Genomic DNA, 22,217 nt, shown 5'->3' on the forward strand with positions numbered 1-22,217 from the left:
ATTAATAATCCTAGGGGCAAACTAACACCACAATTCACCTAGAATCTAACAAATGTAACTTGTTACAACTTTTGCATTTGACACCCATCTTTTTCACAGGGTCCTTCGGCCTTCAACTGTGAAAAAGTAGCTTGCACATCACATGTGCAACACGTGTATCTTTTAATTGCACATTTGATTATCAAATTTTCACGTCCTCGTGACACCTCTTCAGGAGGACATTGCGGTTCGTGTTCTCTTCTCCATGTTTGCTGAGTTCACTCCGTGTTCCTCCCCGCCAACCCTACTATCTCACTGGTATGTCATCTTTTGACATGAGGGATGGTGAGGTGATCGGAAGTATGAGGCGGGTGTGAGGGGGGCAAGTGGCCCTGGAAGGGAGGGCTGTGGGATAGGGTCCAGGGCAATCCATGAGAAGGGGGTAGTTATGGGGGCTGGGGGATCTCGGGTGGGGTGGGTTGTGATGTCTCAGTGGGTGGTGGGGGTGGAGGCCTCTCATCCTGCTGGGTGGGACGTGTGGGGGCTGCTGCAAGGTGCCCTAACGGGGGACCCGTCACCCGCCCTCCTGCTCTCTGGTATCATGGCTGTGTCTGAGAGGCTGATTGAGGCCCCTCCTTCACCATCTCCCTCTCTGTCGTTGCTAGACCCATGTAAAACCGTCAGCATCCACCTGTTGGTGTACAGGCTGAGCCACCTTACCCGCATGCAATCTGTTACCTGATGCCCAAAGTCATGGCATCGCAGGCATTGACCAAGCTATCCTGTCACAATAACCTGCTGCCTGAAAGAGTGTCTGCCTACCTCAATCTCAAGAAACTTAGTTATCTTCTTGGTATCTTTCACAGCCACCCGTACCTTCTGGACTCCTATGGTTGTCAATGCATCCACGAAGGAGGGAGGAAGAACTGTGCCAAAAAGCCACCCGAAGTCCTCCACTAACTGACGATACTCTACCGTCAATCCAGGGAATGGAATGGTGACCGCATGTCTAGGAAACTTGTTGTGGATCCCGAATTCCTCCACTGTGAAGCCACTATACCAGGGAACCATATAGATGACCCCCTCCATGGAGGCATAAGGTGAGCTATCCACTAGCTCACAGGCTATATCCACAAAGGTAAGTCAACCATGAAGATCCCCTGTTCCATGAGAATTGCCTCCACAATCTGCATTGTGCCAATGCATAGCGTGGAGTAAAGCCAATCCCAAAGCTGGGCCCTGGATGGAGAGTGTCCTACAACCTGACCAAAGATTGTTGTTTCTTTCAGTTTCAGCTCTATGGCTCGGATGGAAAGAAGTTGTTCCTCAGAAAGGGCGACGCACAAGGTGTTTGATTGGGGGGCACTCACAGAATGCACCGGCGTCTAACTAGAGGTTTCCATTGCGCATCACTGCTGAGGACCTAGCGAGCTAGCTGCTATGAGATTGGGGGGAATGTTACTATAGGTAGAGGAAGCAACTAGGTTTTGTTTTTTTGTGGGATTTTCATGGTCAAGTATTATAGGCCTTGACAAAAGCAGACAACCAGCTTTGCAGGTCAGTGCAGGGCAATCAAGTGTGACATGTTAGATAGGATGCGAAGGCAGTTCGGTGACAGCGCAAGGTGATCAAGGAGGTTGCGCAGATGCCTTAACTGATCCCACAGTAGAAGCACATAGAAGTGCCACTTGAGTCAAGGGAAGATTGATGGCCATAGAGCAATTGAGAGGGGTGGGATAAAGCTGAGAGGGCCTGTTTGGCGGAGGATGTAAGGGACCTGGAAGCCGTCAGTGAAGAAGAGGAACTTGACATTTGTCTTCATGTTGATGAGGTCGAAGGTAAGGGAGCCGTTGCATGTGTAAACAATGTAGAAGTGCCACAAGTGCTTGGAGCAGACCTTGTTGGCGTAGGCCAAGTACACTGGATCCGCCTTCAAGCACTGGAACTTACACCAGCATCCCAGTGTCTGTTGGGTATTTGACTCACGACTCACTTACGCCTACGCTCATATGGGAGTGTCGGTGATCAGTAGGAAACTGGGGCACTTTTTACTCTCGGTAGGAGAGGTTTTTTCCCCCAGACTTATAGTCTTATTGTCGTATGTGCTTATGTGCTTATGTTACACACTTATGACACTTAGTGTGTGTCGGGTGTGAACACCCCCTACAACCCTAAGGTTTAAGGGTTGTACTTTGTACTTTCTGGTTACACTCTTTCAATCTATTCTCTTGGGTGTTGTGCTTCACTCTGTCTCTCTTACTCTCACACTGTCTACTGAACTCTGAGCTGCACCTCGATCCTTCGATCTCACATTTGGTATCAGAGCAGTCTGCAGTCTGCAGACTGAAGCTCCCACTGTCTGAAGCCCCCGTCAGTTTCGCCCTGTACCTGTGTGCTGCCACTGCACCTGCAGAGCCGCCATCTCCGCCAAGCGTGTCCTCAGCCCTGCGTCTGGTCAGCGTGCACAGGGCGCCCGTCAGTCTGCCAACGTGCAGGTTCTCCCACCAGCGCGCAACTCCAGCTTACAGCGTGCCACTCTCCATCTCCAGGCACAGATGTCTCCAGCGCCAACTGTCGCCAACCCCACCTGATCCAGCTGGGAAGCTCTGCCAGCTCCGCCTGACTGTGGCGCGACGCCAGGTCAAGCGCCGCCTGCCTGCTACACGTCAGCTCCAGCTCGTCTGTCTGTGGCACGACTCCCGTCTGACCAGCAACCGTCCGCTTGCAGTCCACGTCAGCACTGTCGTGTGCCTGTTAGCCCGCCCGACTGCCCCGTCTGACCAGTGACCTGACACACTGCCCCATCTGCCTGCAATCTACATCAACTAATTTAGAAAAAAATTTAAAAATTTTATTTTAGTCCAGAATCAATTTCTGGCAGAGGAGGTTCATACGCAGCAGGAACTGCATACACGATACAGGTGTGGGATAAATTTGATGCAAATTTTTGGACTTGTTCATCAGATATTTTGGGGCTTTTATGTATTTTGAGGACAGTTGCATATAAACTGTTGTTACAATCACAGAAAGACTATTTTGATAGAAATTTTGGCAAAAATTTTGGGGATTTTGATATAACAGTGTTGTTGAGCACCGTTTGCACCTTGGGAAGCGCGCATTAAAAGACAGTTTTTGACAGAGCACACCCTTGCACATCAATTGTGGAAGTGTGTTTGCTGCAATTTCCGGAAATTTGCAGATTTCCAATCCTTACTGCTTTGACATTGCTCATTTGTCTTTGGAAATTTGTCATCATGGCAAATCAGGGAGGTGATGTCTTTACGTATGTATCCAAGGAAGACAAATTGGACGGAAACAATTACTCGCTATGGTCATTCATGATGAAGAATGTATTAGTGGCCAAGAATTTATGGGATTATGTCAGTGGAGAGAAGTCTCGACCGGGAGTTGTAGCTCCCATTACTCCTCCTCCTCAAGGCGCACGTGGACAATGGGGACCTCAGCCCGCTCCACCTCAGCCACTTCCTCCAAGAACTGCAGCTCAAAAAGCTTGGGATACACGTGATGCACAGGCCTTGTCGCTGATTGCTCTGGCAGTTCAACGGTCCATCATCCCTCACATTCGTTCAGCATCTTCTTCACGAGATGCATGGTTGACTTTGGAGCATATGTTTGCAGGAAAGAATAAGACTCGGATCTCTTTCTTGAAGAAAGAGTTAGAGACTTTGAAGATGAATGAGGGTGATTCTATGCAGGATCACTTGAATAAGATTCAGGACTTGAGGGAGCAGCTCCATGAATGTAGATGAGTATTTTTCGGATGCACAGTTGATATCCACCACCTTGAATTCCTTACCTCCTTCGTACTTGTCTTTTCATACTGCATTGAACCTCACCATGAGGATTGCCGAGCACCCACTCACTTTTATTCAGCTGGTTAGTTTGCTTCTAGAGGAGGAGCAACCAAGGAATAGTAGTGGTGTGGATGCTATAGTCTCTAAGCAGGCTTTTGTGGCAAGACAAAAAGGCAAAAACAGCAAGGTGAAAAATGCTCCACAGAGTTCTGGCACTTCGGGCACATCGTAGAATCTGACACAAGGGGGACGCAAGCTAAAAAAGGAAAATGTCATTATTGTAAGAAGCCAAGCCACTATATCACTGAGTGCAGGAAGCGCATTGCCAAAGAGAAGAAGAAGGAGTCAGGAATGTCTGTTTCTACTACTCCTTCCACTGCTAGTGAGTCCGCATCCTTTGTTGTGGACAGGGACTATTGTTTTTACACTTGCAGTTATGACATCTCTTGGGCCGATAGAGCACTTAGCTCTACAGAGGATGCTGACACTTGGTTCTTTGATAGTGGTGCTTCTAGACATATTACATCTCGCAGAGATCTGTTTGCTTCAGTTCGTGCACCTCCCGTTGGGAAATCTGTACAGTGTGCCAATAATGCATCATACCCTGTTCGTGGTATTGGGGAGATTCAGCTCACAGCCATTGATGGCTCTATTCTCCGCCTGCAGGATGCTTTGTTTGTGCCTGGAATCAAGAAGAATTTGCTTTCTATTTCTTCTTTCGCACGTTGTGGTTTGCAGGTCACATTTGATGATGACCGTTGCACGGTTAGAGATAAAGAACGCATGACTTTGGTCTTGACAGGATCTTTGTGTCATAGTTTATATGAGTTGGATGCTCTTTTAGTAGATCAGACGGCATACTTGACATCCACTCTTACTCCTGCTATGATACAAGCGGAGTTATGGCATGCTCGTTTGGGGCATGTAAACTTTGGCAGCTTGATGCTTTTGCAGCGTACTCAGATGCTGGATGGCTTACCTCTCTTGGAGAGACCTCCTGAGCCCTTATGCGATGGATGCATTTTGGGGAAAATGCATCGTTTCTCATTTCCCCGTAATGTTGCTTTCAAAGCAACAACCAGATTGCAGTTGGTGCATTCAGATGTATTTTGGCCTATGCAAACCATGTCATTGGGCGGTTGTTATTATTTTGTGACATTCATTGATGACTTTACACGTTTTTGCTGGGTCTACTGTTTGAAAAAGAAGTCAGAAGTGTATGATGCATTTTTGGCTTTCAATGCACTTGTTGAAAATCAATCTGGATGCAAAATTAAGACTCTCCGTTCGGACTAAGGGGGGGAATACATGTCCTCCATGCTGAATTCTTTTTTGAAGTAGAAAGGCATAGTCCATCAGTACACTACTGCCAATACTCCACAGCAGAATGGGATAGCAGAGAGAAAGAATCGGTCACTCATGGAGATGGCCAGATGTATGCTGAAGGCAAAGAGCTTGCCTCATAGTTTTTGGATGGAAGCAGTCATGTGTGCTTGCCATATTTTGAACAGATGCCCTACCAAAGCCTTGAAGACCATCACACCTCTTGAGGCTTGGAACAGCCGTAAACCTTCTGTTGGTCACTTTCGTACCTTTGGGTGTCTTGTCTATGCCCATATTCCACACGTACTTAGAAAAAAGTTGGACAACAAAGCTGTTAAGTGCATTTTTATGGGATATAGCAATGAGAGCAAAGGCTACAGACTCTATGATCCTATTACAAAGAAGGTTTTTGTCAGTAGGGATGTTTTTGATGAAAAATCAGAATTATCCTTGGCTGGAGCTCTTCAAGGCCCATAACTGATATGATGTTTTTGAAGAGCTGCTGCCCATTACTTTTGGTGATTCAGCTGGAGCTCCAGAAAATGAGCCTAATGTTCAGCCAGCTGCTCCTATGGAAAGTGCAGAAATTCAGCCATTGGCTGATTGGAATATTCAGCATAATGCTGAAACTGAAATTCAGCAAGAGCTTGCACACAGTCAGGAAGCTAGACAGTTACCTAGATGGTATTTGCAGACTATGCAAGATAGTCCTTTGGATGCACCCATGGCTGGTCGTACTAGAAGGCAAACTCATTTGCATGATTCAACACATACCATGGAGTTTGTTATGGCAGCAAGTACTTTTGATAATGAAGAGCCTGAATGTTATGAGGATGCACAACACAGTGTGCATTGGATGGCAGCAATGCAAGCTGAATTAGATTCTATTACTAAGAATCAAACTTGGGATTTGGTGTCTTTGCCATTTGGAAAGAAAGCCATTGGAACAAAATGGGTCTACAAACTGAAAAGGAAAGCAGATGGATCCATTGATAAATACAAGGCACGGCTTGTAGCTAAAGGCTACGGACAGAAAAAGGGCATTGACTATGAGGAGACATTTGCTCCTTCTTCCCGTATGAGGACCATCAGGTCTATGATTGCTTTGGCTGCACATTATGGTTGGACAGTGCATCAGCTAGACATCAAGACTGCATTTTTACATGGGGAACTTTAGGAGGAAGTTTATGTACAGCAGCCCATTGGTTTTGCAGTTGAAGGCTTAGAACATTTGGTATGCAAGCTCAAAAAGGCACTATATGGTTTGAAACAAGCTCCTAGAGCTTGGTATGCAAAAATAGATGCTTTCTTGCTTGGTCAGGGGTTTCTAAACAGCTCATCTGAGTCTACCCTTTACGTAAGTAAAGAAGGGGGATCTATGCTGATTATATGTCTTTATGTTGATGACCTTTTGCTCACTGGAACACATGCTGATCAGATTTCAGCATTCAAACAAAATTTGCAGCAAACTTTTGACATGTCTGACTTGGGAGTTTTGCATTACTACTTGGGCATCCAGTTCATACATGATGCTCGAGGTATTGGGCTATCACAGTCAAGGTATATTGGGCAGCTTCTTGAGAAGTTTGGCTTACAGGATTGCAAGCCAGTTTGTACTCCCATGAAACCTGGACTGAAACTGTCATTACATGATGACAGTGATTTGTTTGATATACACACATATGCTCCTGCAGTTGGATGTCTTATCTATCTATGCAACACTAGGCCGGACATACAGTTTGCAGTTTCAGCTTTGAGCATGTATATGCATCAGCCACATATGTCACATTGGCAAGCTGTCAAGCGTGTTTTTCGTTACTTGCAGGGTACTCGATCTCTTGGGTTGCTTTATGCCAAGGGGGGACCACTGCAGTTACATGCTTACAGTGATTCTGATTGGGCTGGTGATTATGATACACGTCACTCTACTAGTGGCAATTGTTTCTTTCTTGGCTCTTCTTGCATTTCTTGGCTTAGCAAGAAACAATCCACTGTTGCCACATCGTCATGTGAAGCTAAATACAAGGCAGCTTTCACTACCACAGTTGAATGCGTATGGCTTAGACGCTTGCTAGCTGATCTGGATGTATCTGTTACAGAGCCTACTCCTTTGTTCACTGACAGTCAGAGTGCCATTGCAGTGGCACGGAACCCAGTGTTTCATGCCCGCACGAAACACATTGAGATCCATTATCACTTTGTCAGAGAGAGGCTACGTGCAGGTGATATCAGCCTTGTCTATTGTCCTACCACCAGTAATGTGGCAAACATCTTCACCAAAGCTCTTCCTCGTGACAAATTTGAAGCATTTTGCGATGCTTTAAATTTGATATCCTTTGGTGGCGGATGATCCTTGTACTCTTGATCACTCTTCACTCCAGAGGGGTTTGTTGGGTATTTGACTCACGACTCACTTACGCCTACGCTCATATGGGAGTGTCGGTGATCAGTAGGACACTAGGACACTTTTTACTCTCGGTAGGAGAGGTTTTTTTCCCCAGACTTATAGTCTTATTGTCGTATGTGCTTATGTGCTTATGTTACACACTTATGGGCACTTAGTGTGTGTCAGGTGTGAACACCCCCTACAATCCTAAGGTTTAAGGGTTGTACTTTGTACTTTCTAGTTACACTCTTTCAGTCTATTCTCTTGGGTGTCGTGCTTCACTCTGTCTCTCTTACTCTCACACTTTCTACTGAACTCTGAGCTGCACCTCGATCCTTCGATCTCACAGTGTCATCTCACGCCAGAGTCGCAACTAGCGTCACGCCATCGCCACGTAAGCGTCACCTCATGCCCCGCTTCTTCCAAAAGTGGCATGGGTATTTATCATATTAGATTTAGGTCATAGGAATACATATACATAGCTTGCAAAAGAAAAAGCCTGAGAGAGCACAACTTAAAGTGTATTAGCAGGCATCAATAGAGAAGATTTACAGGACTTAGTATGCCCCGGAGTAAATAGACATAGATACAAGGCCCAAGGAAAAAAACCACTTAATGTGGGAAAAATGTGCTCCGGCAATCCTAAGATACATCATTCCCAAAATATACTAACGAAACCCCCCGCCCCCTCACCCCAACCCAAAAGGAGTAATGCAATGAAAAAGAGCTAGCACTCATGTATAAGAAAGTACCAAGCCTAGTGGGATTAAAATCAATCCACAAAGGGAAGTAAAGGGAAGTAAGCCAAAAGCTTTGCCGAAAGCTACAAACTTCTCGTAAGGCAAAGCCTTTGTGAAAAGATTTGCAAGGTTGTCAAATGTTGGCACGTAGGCCAAGTTAATCTCTCTTGCAAAGAGTCTCTCCTTGACATAATAATAATGCACATCAATGTGCTTAGTATGTGCATGGAACACTAAATTCCATGCAACTGCCAATGTACTTTGCTTGCTAGTGAAGATGGTGATGGCAAATGATTATCCAACATCCAATACAACCAAAAGGCATCTAAGCCAAATACACTCAAACGTAGTTGTGAGAGCTTTCTTGTACCCAACTTCATAACTAAAAGTGGCCATAATGGGCTGCTTCTTTCTCAACCATGATATGCATGAACTACCAATTACGAGGCAAGGACCACTTATGGGTACAAGAGTGTTGTAACAACTAGTCCAATCAAAATCTGAAAAAGCATGTAAATCTAGTGGTCAGGGTCCCCCTCGCCCCCCATCCCCCCTCCCTGTGCAATAAAACAACCCAAGGTGCCAAGTACCACTTAAGTAGTGAAAGATGTATTCCTTCATTGCCTATCAATGATTGATGCCAAGTCTATACATAAAATTGCTTATCCATGAGATTGCAAACTGAATGTGAGACTTCATAATGCAAACATCAAAGCAGTCTCCAACATCATGAAGGCTCAACTTTAAACATGTCTCCAATAGGAGTAACAATGGTCTTGCGATTCTCCAAACCAAATCTCTATAATATAGTCTCAACATACTTTGTTTAATACAAAGCAATACCACCATCACAATACTTAAACTAAATGCCCAAATAAGGATGCAATAGGTCTAAATCTAACATATCAAAAGCACAATTCAACTCAGCCTTAAAATCAACAATATAGTCTCCTTAGGACCACTAAGAAACATATCATCAACATAAATCACAATGATCAGGGACACATCACCTTCAGGTCTTATATATAATGTGCTCTCAATTGGACTATTCTGAAAGCCATGAGCAGTCACATACGCATTGCTTTAGACCATACAATGCCTTGTTTCATTTGTACACTTTGTTTTCTTACCCTTTCTACACAAAACCATGAGGCTGAAAAACATACAGTTCTAATGTGAATAACCATTCAAAAATGCAATTCTGATGTCCAACTGATATATATTCCAGCCACTATAAGCTGCTAATGCATAAATGCTACAAATAGTTGTCTAGTTGAAGCTAAGGGCCTCAAAGTCAATGCTCTTATATTGAGCATAACCCTTTGTCATAGGTCTAGCTTTATAGTGCTCAATACTTCTATCTGACTTGTGCTTTAACTTCTAAACCCACTTGGTTTCAATGGCCTTCTTGCCATGAGGCAAATCACATAAGAAACAAGTACTGTTTTTGATAATAGTATCATACTTAGATTGGATACCAGCCATTCAATTTTCTAAATTTTGTACCTTTTTAAAATATGCAAGCTCATTATCATCACATAAACTAAAAACAACCAATGCATAAGAGACATTATGAAAGCCCAAATGAGAATGACTAGTCAATGGTGTATCCAACTTACTGTCACACAATGTTTTCACCAGCCATTTAGGCATAGTCTTGGATTCCTCAATCTCTAGTCTCTTATCAAGAAGTGTATCATTCATATCCGCATCAAAAATAGTTTAGTCTATGGTATCATGAAAAACTTGCTTAGGCTGAAAGACTACCTCACTTAGTATTACATGTGATTATATACTACTAAGAAGAGGCAACAAAGTATCATAGATATTTTGTGAGTGTACATCTATCTCTTTCATACATTTTCGAAAGTAAAGGCTAAACAACATCTTCCACAAAGACAATATCACCGCTGACCAAAATACACTTACTTTGCAGATGGTATCACTTGTAATCTTTGCTTTCATTATTGTACTCAACAAAAGTGCATTTTGTAGCCTTATCATCCAATTTCTTGTTTTGTTTCACTAGTATTGAAGCATAAGCCAAGCAACCAAAAACACATAAATGAGCAATAGATGCTTTTTTGCCATACCAAGCCTCGTATAGAGTAATAGACTACAATGGGTTAGTGGGCTACTGTTAAGTACATAGACTACACATAAAACAACCTCAAGCCAGAAACTCTATAGCAAAGCTTGACTCTTAATCATGCATCATATCATATCCACGAGAGATTTTTTCTCTTAGCTACATCATTTTGTTCTAGTACATATGGCACTATATATTGGTGTTTTATCCCATACTCAACTAGATATGCTTTGAATTCCTTAGATATATATTCCTCCCCCGCCGCCTTTCCCAACTAGAATGGAGAGTATTAGCTTCACATCCTAACAAATTTTCAACCATACTAACAAACTATTTAAAGTAAAAACACACTTTTCACTCAGCTTTCATATCATTTATCCATGCATACATAGAGTAATCATCAATGAAAGTTACAAAATATTAGTTTCCAAAAGAGGGTGTTTGTATCAAACCATACACATCACTTTGTGCAAGCTGCGGTTCACAAACAACTCTCACTGGACCATCATAATTTGGAAATAAAGCACGCTACATTTAATGCAATATGCAGCCTTCACAGATGTATTTTCCAATAGCCTCAAGAATAGGCAATGAAGACACCATTTTAAATTTCTACAAGCGCAGCAAGCTAGCAAAATTCAAATGTCCAAAGCATGCATACTAAAGTTTTGCATTTGAAATAGCCTATGAATCTGCAATCATGCATGCCATATCTTTCATACATTTACCATAGTTATTGAGCTTGTACAACCCACAATATGGTGAGCTAGATGCAATAATTATATCACCACAAAAAATTTCATGAATTGCACATTAGTCATCAACAAAGGTCACAACAAATATTTCACAAATATAAAAATTGATACTAAGTTTTTGATCTTCCATACATACAAAGCACCCATAAGTGTGAAGGTTCTACCGTCAATAGCAGTTAATGCAATTTCGCTAACTCCTTTCTCCTCTTTAAGAAGATGATAGGAGTTATTGACACTTATCACAATATTACCACTAGGAGTAGAATCAAGATAAGTGAACATACTACATAGAGAACTAAGATACTTAGTGGCACCATTATCAAAGTACCATACATTTGAATCCACAACAAACATGCAAGAATCATATAAAAAGGGATCATAACTTCATTGCGTATATCCAACATTTGGAGATTTTGACTTAGAAGGAGAGACATTTGCAACAACCATACTAGCCTCATTGTTCTTAGTTTCTTTTGCAACTCCTTAGGATAGTCCTTAATGATATTAAATGACCTTTTGTCATACAATTCCTGCAATAGATTTTATTCTCATTTTTTTCTTATCCTTATCAACCTTCTTTGTCTGAATAGCATTTGCAAATTTCTGCTTACTAGTAGGTAAGGCAACTTTTCCTTTATATTTCTGACTAGCCACAAAATCTTGATCTGCAACTCACATAATTGACCTATTTTGCCAAGCATGAGCCTCTCCATCTCTGTCATCCCAACGAATCTGCTTAGGAGTGGTGGTGGTGGTGCTCTAGCATTAACTTGAGCAAAACTAGAAGCAACAACATTCTGACCAACACTTCTTTCTGTCGTTTCTACTAGACTTGTAGCTTCCAAAACACCACCTAGATGTTTCTCGATTCCATGAACAATTGAACCAATACATGCACATCATATAAGTTGGTTCCATCCAACAGTCAACGTGTCCTCAATAGCCAGCATATAGAAAACATCATTGTTGCTAGCCACCAACTATACTTGATACAAAAATGTCTATATAGAAGAAAATATACAAAAACCAACTTGTGCTATGTAGCACAGTATAAAGGAGACTATTAGGGCTCTTACTTGCAAAATTGACAGCTGCAAAAAATCTTGCACAAAAGGACAAAATAGCCTATGCAATACTGGCAATAGTACAAATGGAGGCAATAATTTGTGAACCTCCAAACACTCGTCAAATCTCATCCCAATCTGAGGAAATCAAGTAGATGGGGTTGATGAGTATGCCTAGGAGGTTGAAGCTTGCTCTAATATCAATTGTTGGATTTAGGTTTGCAAGAATGCACATACACATCTTGGAGAGGAAGAAGCATGAGAGAGTACAACTCAAAGTGTATTGAGAGGTATCAGTAGAGAAGATTTGCAAGACTGAAAGTGAATAGGCATATACACAAGGCTAGGGCAAAAAAACCACCTAAAGAGGGAAAAAAGTACCCTGGCAATCCTTAGTGTGTTGATACACATCACTATTAACATACAGTAACATGTCACACAAAACCCTAGTACCTACCTCCCTGCTTCCTTGCAGCTCCTTAGCTAGCTGTATTTTACTCTCATTGTCAAAAGTCACACAGTACATCTGCAACATTGTCGAATCAGACATGCTCAAAATAGCACCACGATTATCTACATGCTTGTTTGTTAGGAGTGGATCTCTGTTTTTCTTTGAGCACTCTTGTAAAGGAAAGTAAGATTTTGCCCTAGAAAAATACAGTTTTCCACAAACGTACACCTCACATTGACAAAGAATGAAATCATAACAGAGGAAAACAGACCAGGAGTTCACTTAGTTACGATACATCCCTTTTCTTTCAGTTATTATAGTTGACACCTCTTGTCGTGGTATTTTTACATCTCCCCACTCACCCAGCTAGCTTCAGCCACACCCCTTCTCAACCCATCCCCTCATCCTCCTCTCAGTCCACTGCCGTTCCTCTCAGTCCACCATAGCTATATGGCCTGCATTTTGTGGTTTCAAGTCAGTATGAAGCACAAAGAGGCTCTGCTACCCCTCATGCATTATGGCTGGGAGAACCAGAATTGGGTCAGACTACAAGCTTGTAACTGACTTCTATAATGGGAGGACATGTGGCTCTCAGCCCGACTAGTGTCAAATCTTACATCTGCATTAGAATGTATAAATGGGCATTGCTTATTCTCTTGAGTACTGGAGAGTGGACTGATAGCCTTAAATGTTTTGAATCAGACATTATAGTAGTACTTTGACAAGTAGACTTGAGAAAATGGCATGAAATCTCACCTCAACTATCTTCTCAGCTTTGATTTATGGAAAATATGATTTATACCATATGGTAAGCACACTTCTAATTCCTAGATTCATCACAGTTGAGGAACATTGAGGAAAGGAAGAGACACCTGCTCCAACATCGAGCTGAAGAGGAATTAAAAATATTTGTAAGGGTATGTGAATCTATTCCCAACTTTTGTCCTAGTGCAAGAGCTTCAGAAATGCCAGCCATGCTTACTGCCAAAGCCAAGTTGTTGCACAATTTAGCAACCTGTAATGATAAATAAACAAACTTCATGGAAATAATCAAGACATATTAACACTGAGCCAACAAAATGAATACGGCAGGTCAATGATATAGTTTGAAGAAATGAATGGTTGCCTATCTTCGTAACACCAGTGAAATGTATACAATGGATGAACAAACATAAACACAACAAGGGAAACACATTCTAATAAGCTTTGCCGAAATTAAGTCTGAATGTTATAAAGTTTACAATATTTGCTCACCTTTCCTCAACTGTTAGTTGTTTTTCCTCCCTTAGAAATGTCTCATCCCTTCCTCTCATTACACAATTCCCCCTCTTCTCCTCTTCTCTCCCACCCCTTAATGATGTGGCATTTCTATTTCCATCTTCCAAAACATTTCCAAATTTTCCCTCAGTTTTGATGTATAAAGCTTCTATTGTCAATTGTCATAACTGTGGACTAAGATATATTTGTTATGTAACAGAAAAGGCTTAGCAAATTTCAAAAGGGATAAATAAGTTCTTATTAACACAGGATTCTTTGGTGGTTGAAAGAGCCCGAGTTTGGCGAAAGTCAATTGCCTTGTTGAACCATAGAACGATCTCCATGAATCAATCTAACAGGCGAATGGACCATTCATCTCACAAATTTGCATTTGCAGAATGAGATTTTTAGCATGTGTCATTAATTTCTCAGTTTGTGGAGAACAAAAAGTAAGGACTTGAACAGCTTAAGGACAATAACACAAAAAACAAGTTAACCAAAAACAGAGAACAAAAGCTAGAGAATAATTACAAAAAGAAAAAAAGAAGGAACTTGAACAGGTTAAGGAAGAGGACATCAAAACAGATCAACAACTGGAAAGAACCAAAGCTTAAATGTTATGCTTACCACACCATTACCAGAGCCCCCACAATATATAACTTGTTTTCCCATACAATTCAATAGTGGTCTTGCTGCATTGTAGCCATCCTTTTCACCACCAACCTGCCAGAAGTAAAATAGTCCAAGTTAAGCAGCTTGTAAAAGTGTAATGAGAATTGTTTTTTCTAAACCGCGTGTTTGCAAAAAGAACTTTAAGGAAGTCTGATGAGAGACCATAAATGTAAGAGTGCCAGCTTTAGCAGCAGGTACACCCCCGGAGACAGGTGAGTCAAGAATTATGGGATGCTTCCATGATCTGATTCCCTCTATAAAACATAATCCTATGTCAGGTAGTGCTCAAAGATCTTGTTGCTTAACAGAACAAAAATGATCCTCAAACATTATTGTTATTTACGGGATATTCATTATTCAAATTCAATAGAAAAAGTTCCATGTAGGTCATGACCACATTATTGTTATTTACAGGATATTCATTATTCAAATTCAATAGAATAAGTTCCATGTAGGTCATGACCACATAATCATTATTATGTTCAACATACTAGACTTCAAAATAAGGGGAATTTTTTCACTCGCCCTGCAATATTTATTCTTCTTTGCATCTTCTTTTAGTTCCTCTAATTATTGTTATATAAAAGGGAGCAAGATTTCCTGCAAACTGCTGCCATTGCATCATCCTCAATCTTGGTTTGTCTTGGCACTTCTGCTGGTGCATGCGGCCCCACTGTTCTTCTTGCCTTGAAGGTGATTTTCAACCAAGCAGCAGTAAATGGCTACTATATCTCAAACAACTCCTTATTCGGCTTGTAAGAGGGTTCCTTATTCATGCTGAAGAGCAGCCTTGCTTGTCCTCTTCAAAAAAGCTTCTGCTTTACACTTCTACCAAAGTCTACAGGACTTTCTTTAACCTTGTCAATAATCTTCCATCAGATACTCCTTACATCCATGTAGTAGGGTGTTGTTTCAAGAAGCATGCAAACCATCTAAATTTCTAACTTTCAGTACTTAGAAGTTACTAAAAGTTTTATGTCATGCATGTCTTGTATAGAATGAGGGGAGATATTGCTCCTCAAAAGTCTTCCCATTATTTGTGTCTTCAAGAGCTTAGCAGCATACCATTTGCTTGCTACTTCCCGAAGATGGCTAATAGTTGCTTTCATTTCAGAGCATCACTGGAGTTCTCAACTATCTAATAAAAGGTAGCCTTTATTAGTCTCAGCTCTTTCATTCAAAAAACAAAAACAGAAAACAGTGAAAAGAAATTCTAATAATAACACTCAAGGAAAATCCCCCTAAAGTATGATACACAGTAAAAAGAACTCTACACAGAGCAGCTGAGTACACCATAAATACAGTGGTTGTATGAACAACCAATCTGGTGGGCTATAATGCCACACCATACAAGGGGCTAGATGAAAGAAGGTATCAGGATCTCAAGTCCAAAAGAAGGCATCTCTCCTCTTCCTCATCCTGTCAAAACTGCCCTGCAGCCTCTCCCTTCTGAGACAGATGTCCTACAGTCTTTGGAGCTTATCCTCTTTTGTTAGTATATGAGGATGTTGTACAGAAAAGATTGAAGATAGAAACAAGGAAATAGACACATACTTGGAGCCACTGAGTGTTCAAGTGCCCAAGAAACAATGCAAAGTTCAACAGTTAACAGTGAATAGTTCAAAAAACACCACTATGAAGAAATACCCTAACGCAGAAACATAAATGAAAGCATACGACAAAGCATAAACTCAAAAGAGCACAATTAGGGTTAGGGTAACTCAAAGACAATGAACACAATGGAATCTGGATGAATGACTGAATCTTGAATATGCAATGCTCATGTAGCAAACAAACCATGCAGGAATGAAAATTGTACCCCGAACTCTCATCTCTCAAGGACCGAAGCAAAGGTGCTGAGCAGGAGAGTGTGTCATACTCCTAATGGATTCCAAAATGCAGCAAAGGCAGCCTCCGGGATTTAAACATTAGCAAACACAGCTATGGAAGCTGGATTCGGTGTAGACAGACAATGCAGAGAGAGAAATACTAAAAACACAGGTCTTGAGGAGACAGCAGAGGAGTGCAAAGATAGCCACCAAGAGCCAAGTGATAGGCAGTGGAGAGAGAGAACACAAAACACAGCCAACAAACGATGAGGCAATAATGTAGGAGTGATGGCAACAGCCTCCTACGCCCCCAGATAGTGTAAACCCAGCACAACAGTGGTCACCTCCATCTGGGAATGAACGCGTGGCAGCAAATGCAAATCTAGGAGTGATTGGATCAGAAGGCGACAACGGGATGGAGGAGATGGAGGCTAGACTCAGGTGCCAGATGGTAGCAGACAACAAGGGGAAGCTTTGACTGAGATGTCCTCCGTGAACGGGGTGTGGGCAATAGAGATACCGCTCCAAAAACCTACAAAAAAGAGATTAATGTTGAATAGAGGGAAGCCTGCCTATTTATAGAAAGTTTCAAGACCTCGTACCATGCACCATTTTAAAACTCTCTCAAACCGCCCACCATTTTAGGGTTTTGATTAATGAAGCATTTTTGGGGCAATTCAAGTGGCTAATTCATCATGTAATGCTTATGTTAGATCAACACCCCCTCTCAAGCCAAAAAGTGAGCTAGAAAAGGAAGGCAAACCCAAATTGAGTGGGTATGTAAGACAACTCTATTTCTCCACTGACATCCGCTCATGAACATAATAATGAACTTCTATATGCTTTGTGCAGGCATGGAACAATGGGTTTTGCGCAATGGCCAAAGTACTCTAGCTGTTAGTATACATAAGTGTCAGAGCTATCTGGTGCACATGAAGATCTGCAAGTAACTTGTAGAGCCAAACACACTCCACTATGAATGTGAATGCTACTCTGTACTCAGCTTCACAACTGGAAGTAGAAATTTTAGTTTGTTTCTTGCTGAACCAAGAAACAAGAGATGTACCCGAGAAGAAGCAGTTGCTACTATGAGAGACATAAGAATTTGAACATTCAACCCAATCACTGTCAAAATATCCATGCAAAGAGAGTAAAGAATCAGCCTTGAACAAAAGGCCAAGATCCTGGGTGCCTTTAAGATACCGAAAGACACGTTTCATTGCTTGCCAATGAAGTGCTAAAGGGTTGTGCATATATTTGCTCAACTAGGAGATACAAATTGAAGATTGGGCCTCATTTGACATAGATAAATCAAGCATCCAACAACATACTAATATATAGTAGTATCAAAGGATCCACTACCATCATCAGAACTGAATCTAAAACCAAGCTCCAAGGAAGTAGACACAGGCTTGCAATCCTCAAACTGAAAGCATTGAAGAAGTTATCCAATTGGACTGTTTCATAATGATGTCCCCCCTCAATGGTGGCGAATTGGATACCCAAATAATAGTGAAGTAGACAAAGGTCTATCATGGCAAATATTTGCTGTAGATCAAACTTAAATGCTGCAATTTGACCAACATTGGTCCCAATGACAAGCTTGTCATCAACATAAAGCACAAGAATAATAAAATGAGATCCTTGATGTCAAATGTAAAGAGTAGCTTCAATAGGGCTATTCTAAAGTCCAAGATACAATAGATAAGAATATATGTGGGCATACCAAGTCTGTGGAGCTTACTTTAAACCATACAAAGCCTTCTTAAGATGATAGACTTTGTGGTTAAAGACTTTAATTGCTAATCTTGAAGGCTAAGAAACATATACCTCTTCCGTGAGATATCCATGGAGAAATGCCATCTTGATGTCCAAATGATACACCTCCCAATGAAAGTGGGCAGCAAGGGAAATAATACTCCTGATGGTAGTAATGTGAGAAGTAGGGGCAAAAGTCTCCTCAAAGTCAATTCCTTGTTGTTGAGCACAGCCCTTGGCAACAAGGGGGGCTTTCCACCTGTCAATAGAACCATCTGATTTTCTTTTAATTTTATAAACCCATTTGGTATCTCTTGCACGTTTACCGGGAAGAAAATCACATAGCTCCCAAGTGTCAATCTAATGGATGGAATCAATCTTTGCCTTCATTGCTTCCATCCAACAACCATTTGAAAAAAACATCTTTATAACATAGATGTTCTTCATTGCATGGTATAGCCACCAATGCACATGCAAGAAGATTACCTTGATCCTTGCAAGCAAAGGTTCTTTTAATTTTATAAACCCATCTGGTACCTCTTGCACGCTTATCGGGAAGCAAATCACATAGCTCGCAAGTGTCATTCTAATGGATGAAATCAATCTCTGCCTTCATTGCTTCCACCCAATAACGAATTAAAAAAGCATTTTTATAACATAGAGGTTCTTCATTGCATGTTGTAGCCACCAATGCACATGCAAGAAGATTACCTTGATCCTTGCAAGTAGAGGCTCATGTGTGGGCAGCCAAAGGAAGAGGTTGTTTGCTGTCCCAAAGAGTGTCTAACAGCCAGCAAGGGACTTTTCAGGCTACTGAATTTCAGCCCTTGTATGCTCCAATTGGTCCAAAATAGGGGGCTGCTCTTCAAACAAGGTATCATGATGCTATTGTGACTATAAATCAGGCTAAATAGACTGCTGTAATGTATCTGTAGATGGTGGAAATGAAGGCTGAGGAGAAGGATTAGCCATGGAACCATTATGGAAAAGCAATAGTAGGCTGTCAAAAATGTATGAAGCATCAATAGTAGGCTGTTTTTGACAGTCCAGTAAGAAGTGAGAAGCATTTTCAGCAAATATAACATCTCTGCTGACAATAACCTTGCTTGTTGAGGGTTGATAAAGATGATGCCCCTTACTTTTAGCACTATATCCGATAAATATGCAGCAAACAACCTTATCATCTACCTTATGCCTTTTCTAAGAGGGTACATGAGCATACATCAATGATCCAAAATTCCTCATATGAGAGAGAGAAGCCTTGGAGCTAGTCCATGCCTCATAAGGAGTGATGGTGCATAAAGCTCTTGTGGGGCACTTGTTCAAAACATAAGCAGCACATAGAATAGCATCGAACCAAAAGGAATTAGGTAAATTCTTACTCTTCAGCATGTATCTTGCCATCTCCATGAGTGACCTATTCTTCTGCTTTGCTACTCCATTTTGTTGTGGCGAGTAAGGAACGGTGCATTGATGATGAATTCGTCGAGATGCAAGATACTTTGACAACTGTTTGAAAAGATATTACCCCACCTATCGATGCGAAGGGTCTGAATGTGAAAGCCACTTTGGTTCCCCACCATAGCAATAAAAGGCTTGAAGCAAAAGAAGACTTTAGACTTAGATTTCAATCCATATACCCAAGTGAATCAGGGATTTTCATAAATAAATGTGACAAAATATAGAAATCCATCGATGGATTTAGTCCACATGGGACCACAAACATCACTTTGAAGGAGATGCAAAATAGATGGCGAATGAATATGAGAATCCTTAGGAAAGGAGAATTGATGCATCTTACTAAGTAAACAACCTTCACAAATGTGATTTGACAACAAGTGAATTTTAGAATATCTTTGACCATATCCTCTGACTGGAGCTTCATCAATGCTCACTAGTTAATGTGACCAAGCCTCTAATGCCATAAATGTGTATCATGAAAAGATTCTTTCACTGTCAATAGGATTTTCAACAAGTTGATGATCATAAGTATCAAGACGAAAGACCTTTAGTAAGGGTGTCTATCAAGACAATAGAAGAAATCTAATTATCATATACCACACATCAAGGGCCACAAAAAAGAACACGAAACCCCTGAAGTAGTAATGGCTGAAATGGAGATAAGATTCTTCTTGATGTTGGACACATACAGAATATTATACCATGTCAAAGGAGTACCCAAGACAGAGACAACCTGCATATGTTCAATGCCTTTAACTGCATAAGAGACATTGTTAGCACATATAACTATAACCCCCCTTAGTTACATCAAAGAGAGATGAAAATAATGTTCAGCAAGAGGTGATGTGCTTAGATGCACCACTGTTGAAGTACCAAGTAGAAACCACATCAGTAATAGAAAAACAAGTATCATGAATAGAAGGATTATACTGACACTCAATGAAAAATATATAATCCTTAAATTAAGAATAGTTCGTGGTCCCGTGTGTAAAAGCAAGACCAGACTCTCTCTTTTTGTAATGAATGAAGCTGAGAGGAGAGAGAGAATGAACTGAAGAGAGAGAGAGAGAGAGAGAGAGAGCAAGAAGAAGAGAAAGAAAGACTAGAAGAGGAGAGAGAAAGACAGAAAAGAGGAAAGAAAGGAGGAAGTCATCGGAGCTGAAGATGAAGGTGAAGCGTAAGTTCTTGATAATCACTGATTGCCCTAAAATTGAACTCTTACACCTTATATACCCCGGTCAGTGTGACTGGGTGTCTAACCCCTAGTTCCTATACATCCGGCTCGTTACAATCCATCCCCACCCTGAAGGTTTTTGCCCTAAAAAACGAAGACAACTAGAGGGAAGTGATAGGTGGGCTTAGGGAGTGGGGTGCAAAGTACTACTCTGAGCCACATTACAATGAAAATGCATGGGTAAAGACTAGGGACAACATGCTGTCCATGATAGGCCTACTAAGGTAAAATTATCATAAGTTTTGATAGATTGCTCCAAATGGGGCGTGCCGCATGTCGAAACGGAGCTTATGATGAGTACTTTCAGCCTAGCTAAGAGACACATTCCTCAGATTTGGGCAAATACAAAATTGTTTCAAAATAGTGTGCAATCTGTAGACACAGGGGGTGGTCAAACGAGGACATAACTGGCTAGTCTTCAGCCCGTTGGGCATCTTGGAGGTGAGGATATTCATTGACAATAGTGGCTGGGTGCCAAGAGGTTTCTTCTAGGGATAGGGCTTGCCATTTGATGAGGTACTCCTTGATGGATCGAGATCTTAAGTGCTTATCGCATTGCCCAATGATTGCCTCAGGGATATACTGAATAATACCTTCATCCATGGGGGGAAGTTCTTCCACATAGTCCATTAAGTTGCCAATGGAGGGTTTCAACTGGCTGATATGAAACACGTTGTGGATCTTGGTGGTAGGGGGAAGCTCTAATCAGTAGGCCAAGTCACCAACTCTCTTCAAGATCAAATAGAGGCCATAGAAACATTGGGCGAGCTTATTATTGCTACCCTCTTTGAGAGTGGAGTAACGAGACTGAGGCACTTTCAAGAGGACCACTTCCCTTTCCTAAAATTCCAAATGCTTTCTTTTCTCATCAACATAGAGTTTCATCTGAGTTTATGCCTTTTGAAGATTCACTTTGTATTGCTCAAGTAGGGCCTGTATGCGATCCAACTCAACCTAACTCTTAAGGGTTGATCTTATAATTGAATAAGACTATAGGGAGAGGAACCTTATACCCATATAATGCCTCAAAAGGGGAAACCCCAATGCTAGAGTGGGTGGAGTTATTATAGGCAAACTCAGCCAAGTGGAGCCACGTATCCCAACTGTGTTGTACATCATGGCAAAAGTACCGCAAGTATATCTAAGCCATTTGTTCACAATCTTTCAATCTGGCCATCACTTTGGGAGTGGTATACAGTGGATAGAGCAAGCTTGGTACCCACAGATGTGAAAACTATCTACCAAAAGGTGCTCATAAACTTAGCATCCCAATCATGTACTATGACTTGTGGTAAGCCATGCAACTCGAAGACATATTCCATAAACTAAGTGGCCACCTGAGAGGCAGTGTATTGCGTCTTACTGGGGATAAAGTGGATAGCTTTGGTGAGGCGATAAACTACC

General features: G+C 41.5%; 1 protein-coding gene across 6 annotated transcripts in view; it reads right to left on the minus strand.

Annotated features, from left to right (window-relative positions):
* LOC148040078 (6-phosphogluconate dehydrogenase family protein) overlaps positions 1–22,217 on the minus strand; it is a 152,324-nt gene that overhangs the window by 18,690 nt on the left and 111,417 nt on the right. For all 6 annotated transcript variants that reach the window (XM_087696586.1, XM_087696585.1, XM_087696587.1 and 3 more), the window contains 3 exons: positions 14,694–14,785; positions 14,487–14,582; positions 13,475–13,617 (listed from right to left, as the gene is read on the minus strand). In XM_087696586.1, the coding sequence (XP_087552712.1) occupies positions 13,475–13,617; positions 14,487–14,582; positions 14,694–14,785 (331 nt within the window). The remainder of the gene's footprint in view (positions 1–13,474; positions 13,618–14,486; positions 14,583–14,693; positions 14,786–22,217) is intronic.

This window comes from Lygodium microphyllum, chromosome 2 (assembly GCF_053477565.2).
Source record: "Lygodium microphyllum isolate KBCC chromosome 2, Lygodium_microphyllum_v1.1.10, whole genome shotgun sequence".
NCBI classification, from domain to species: Eukaryota; Viridiplantae; Streptophyta; class Polypodiopsida; order Schizaeales; family Lygodiaceae; genus Lygodium; species Lygodium microphyllum.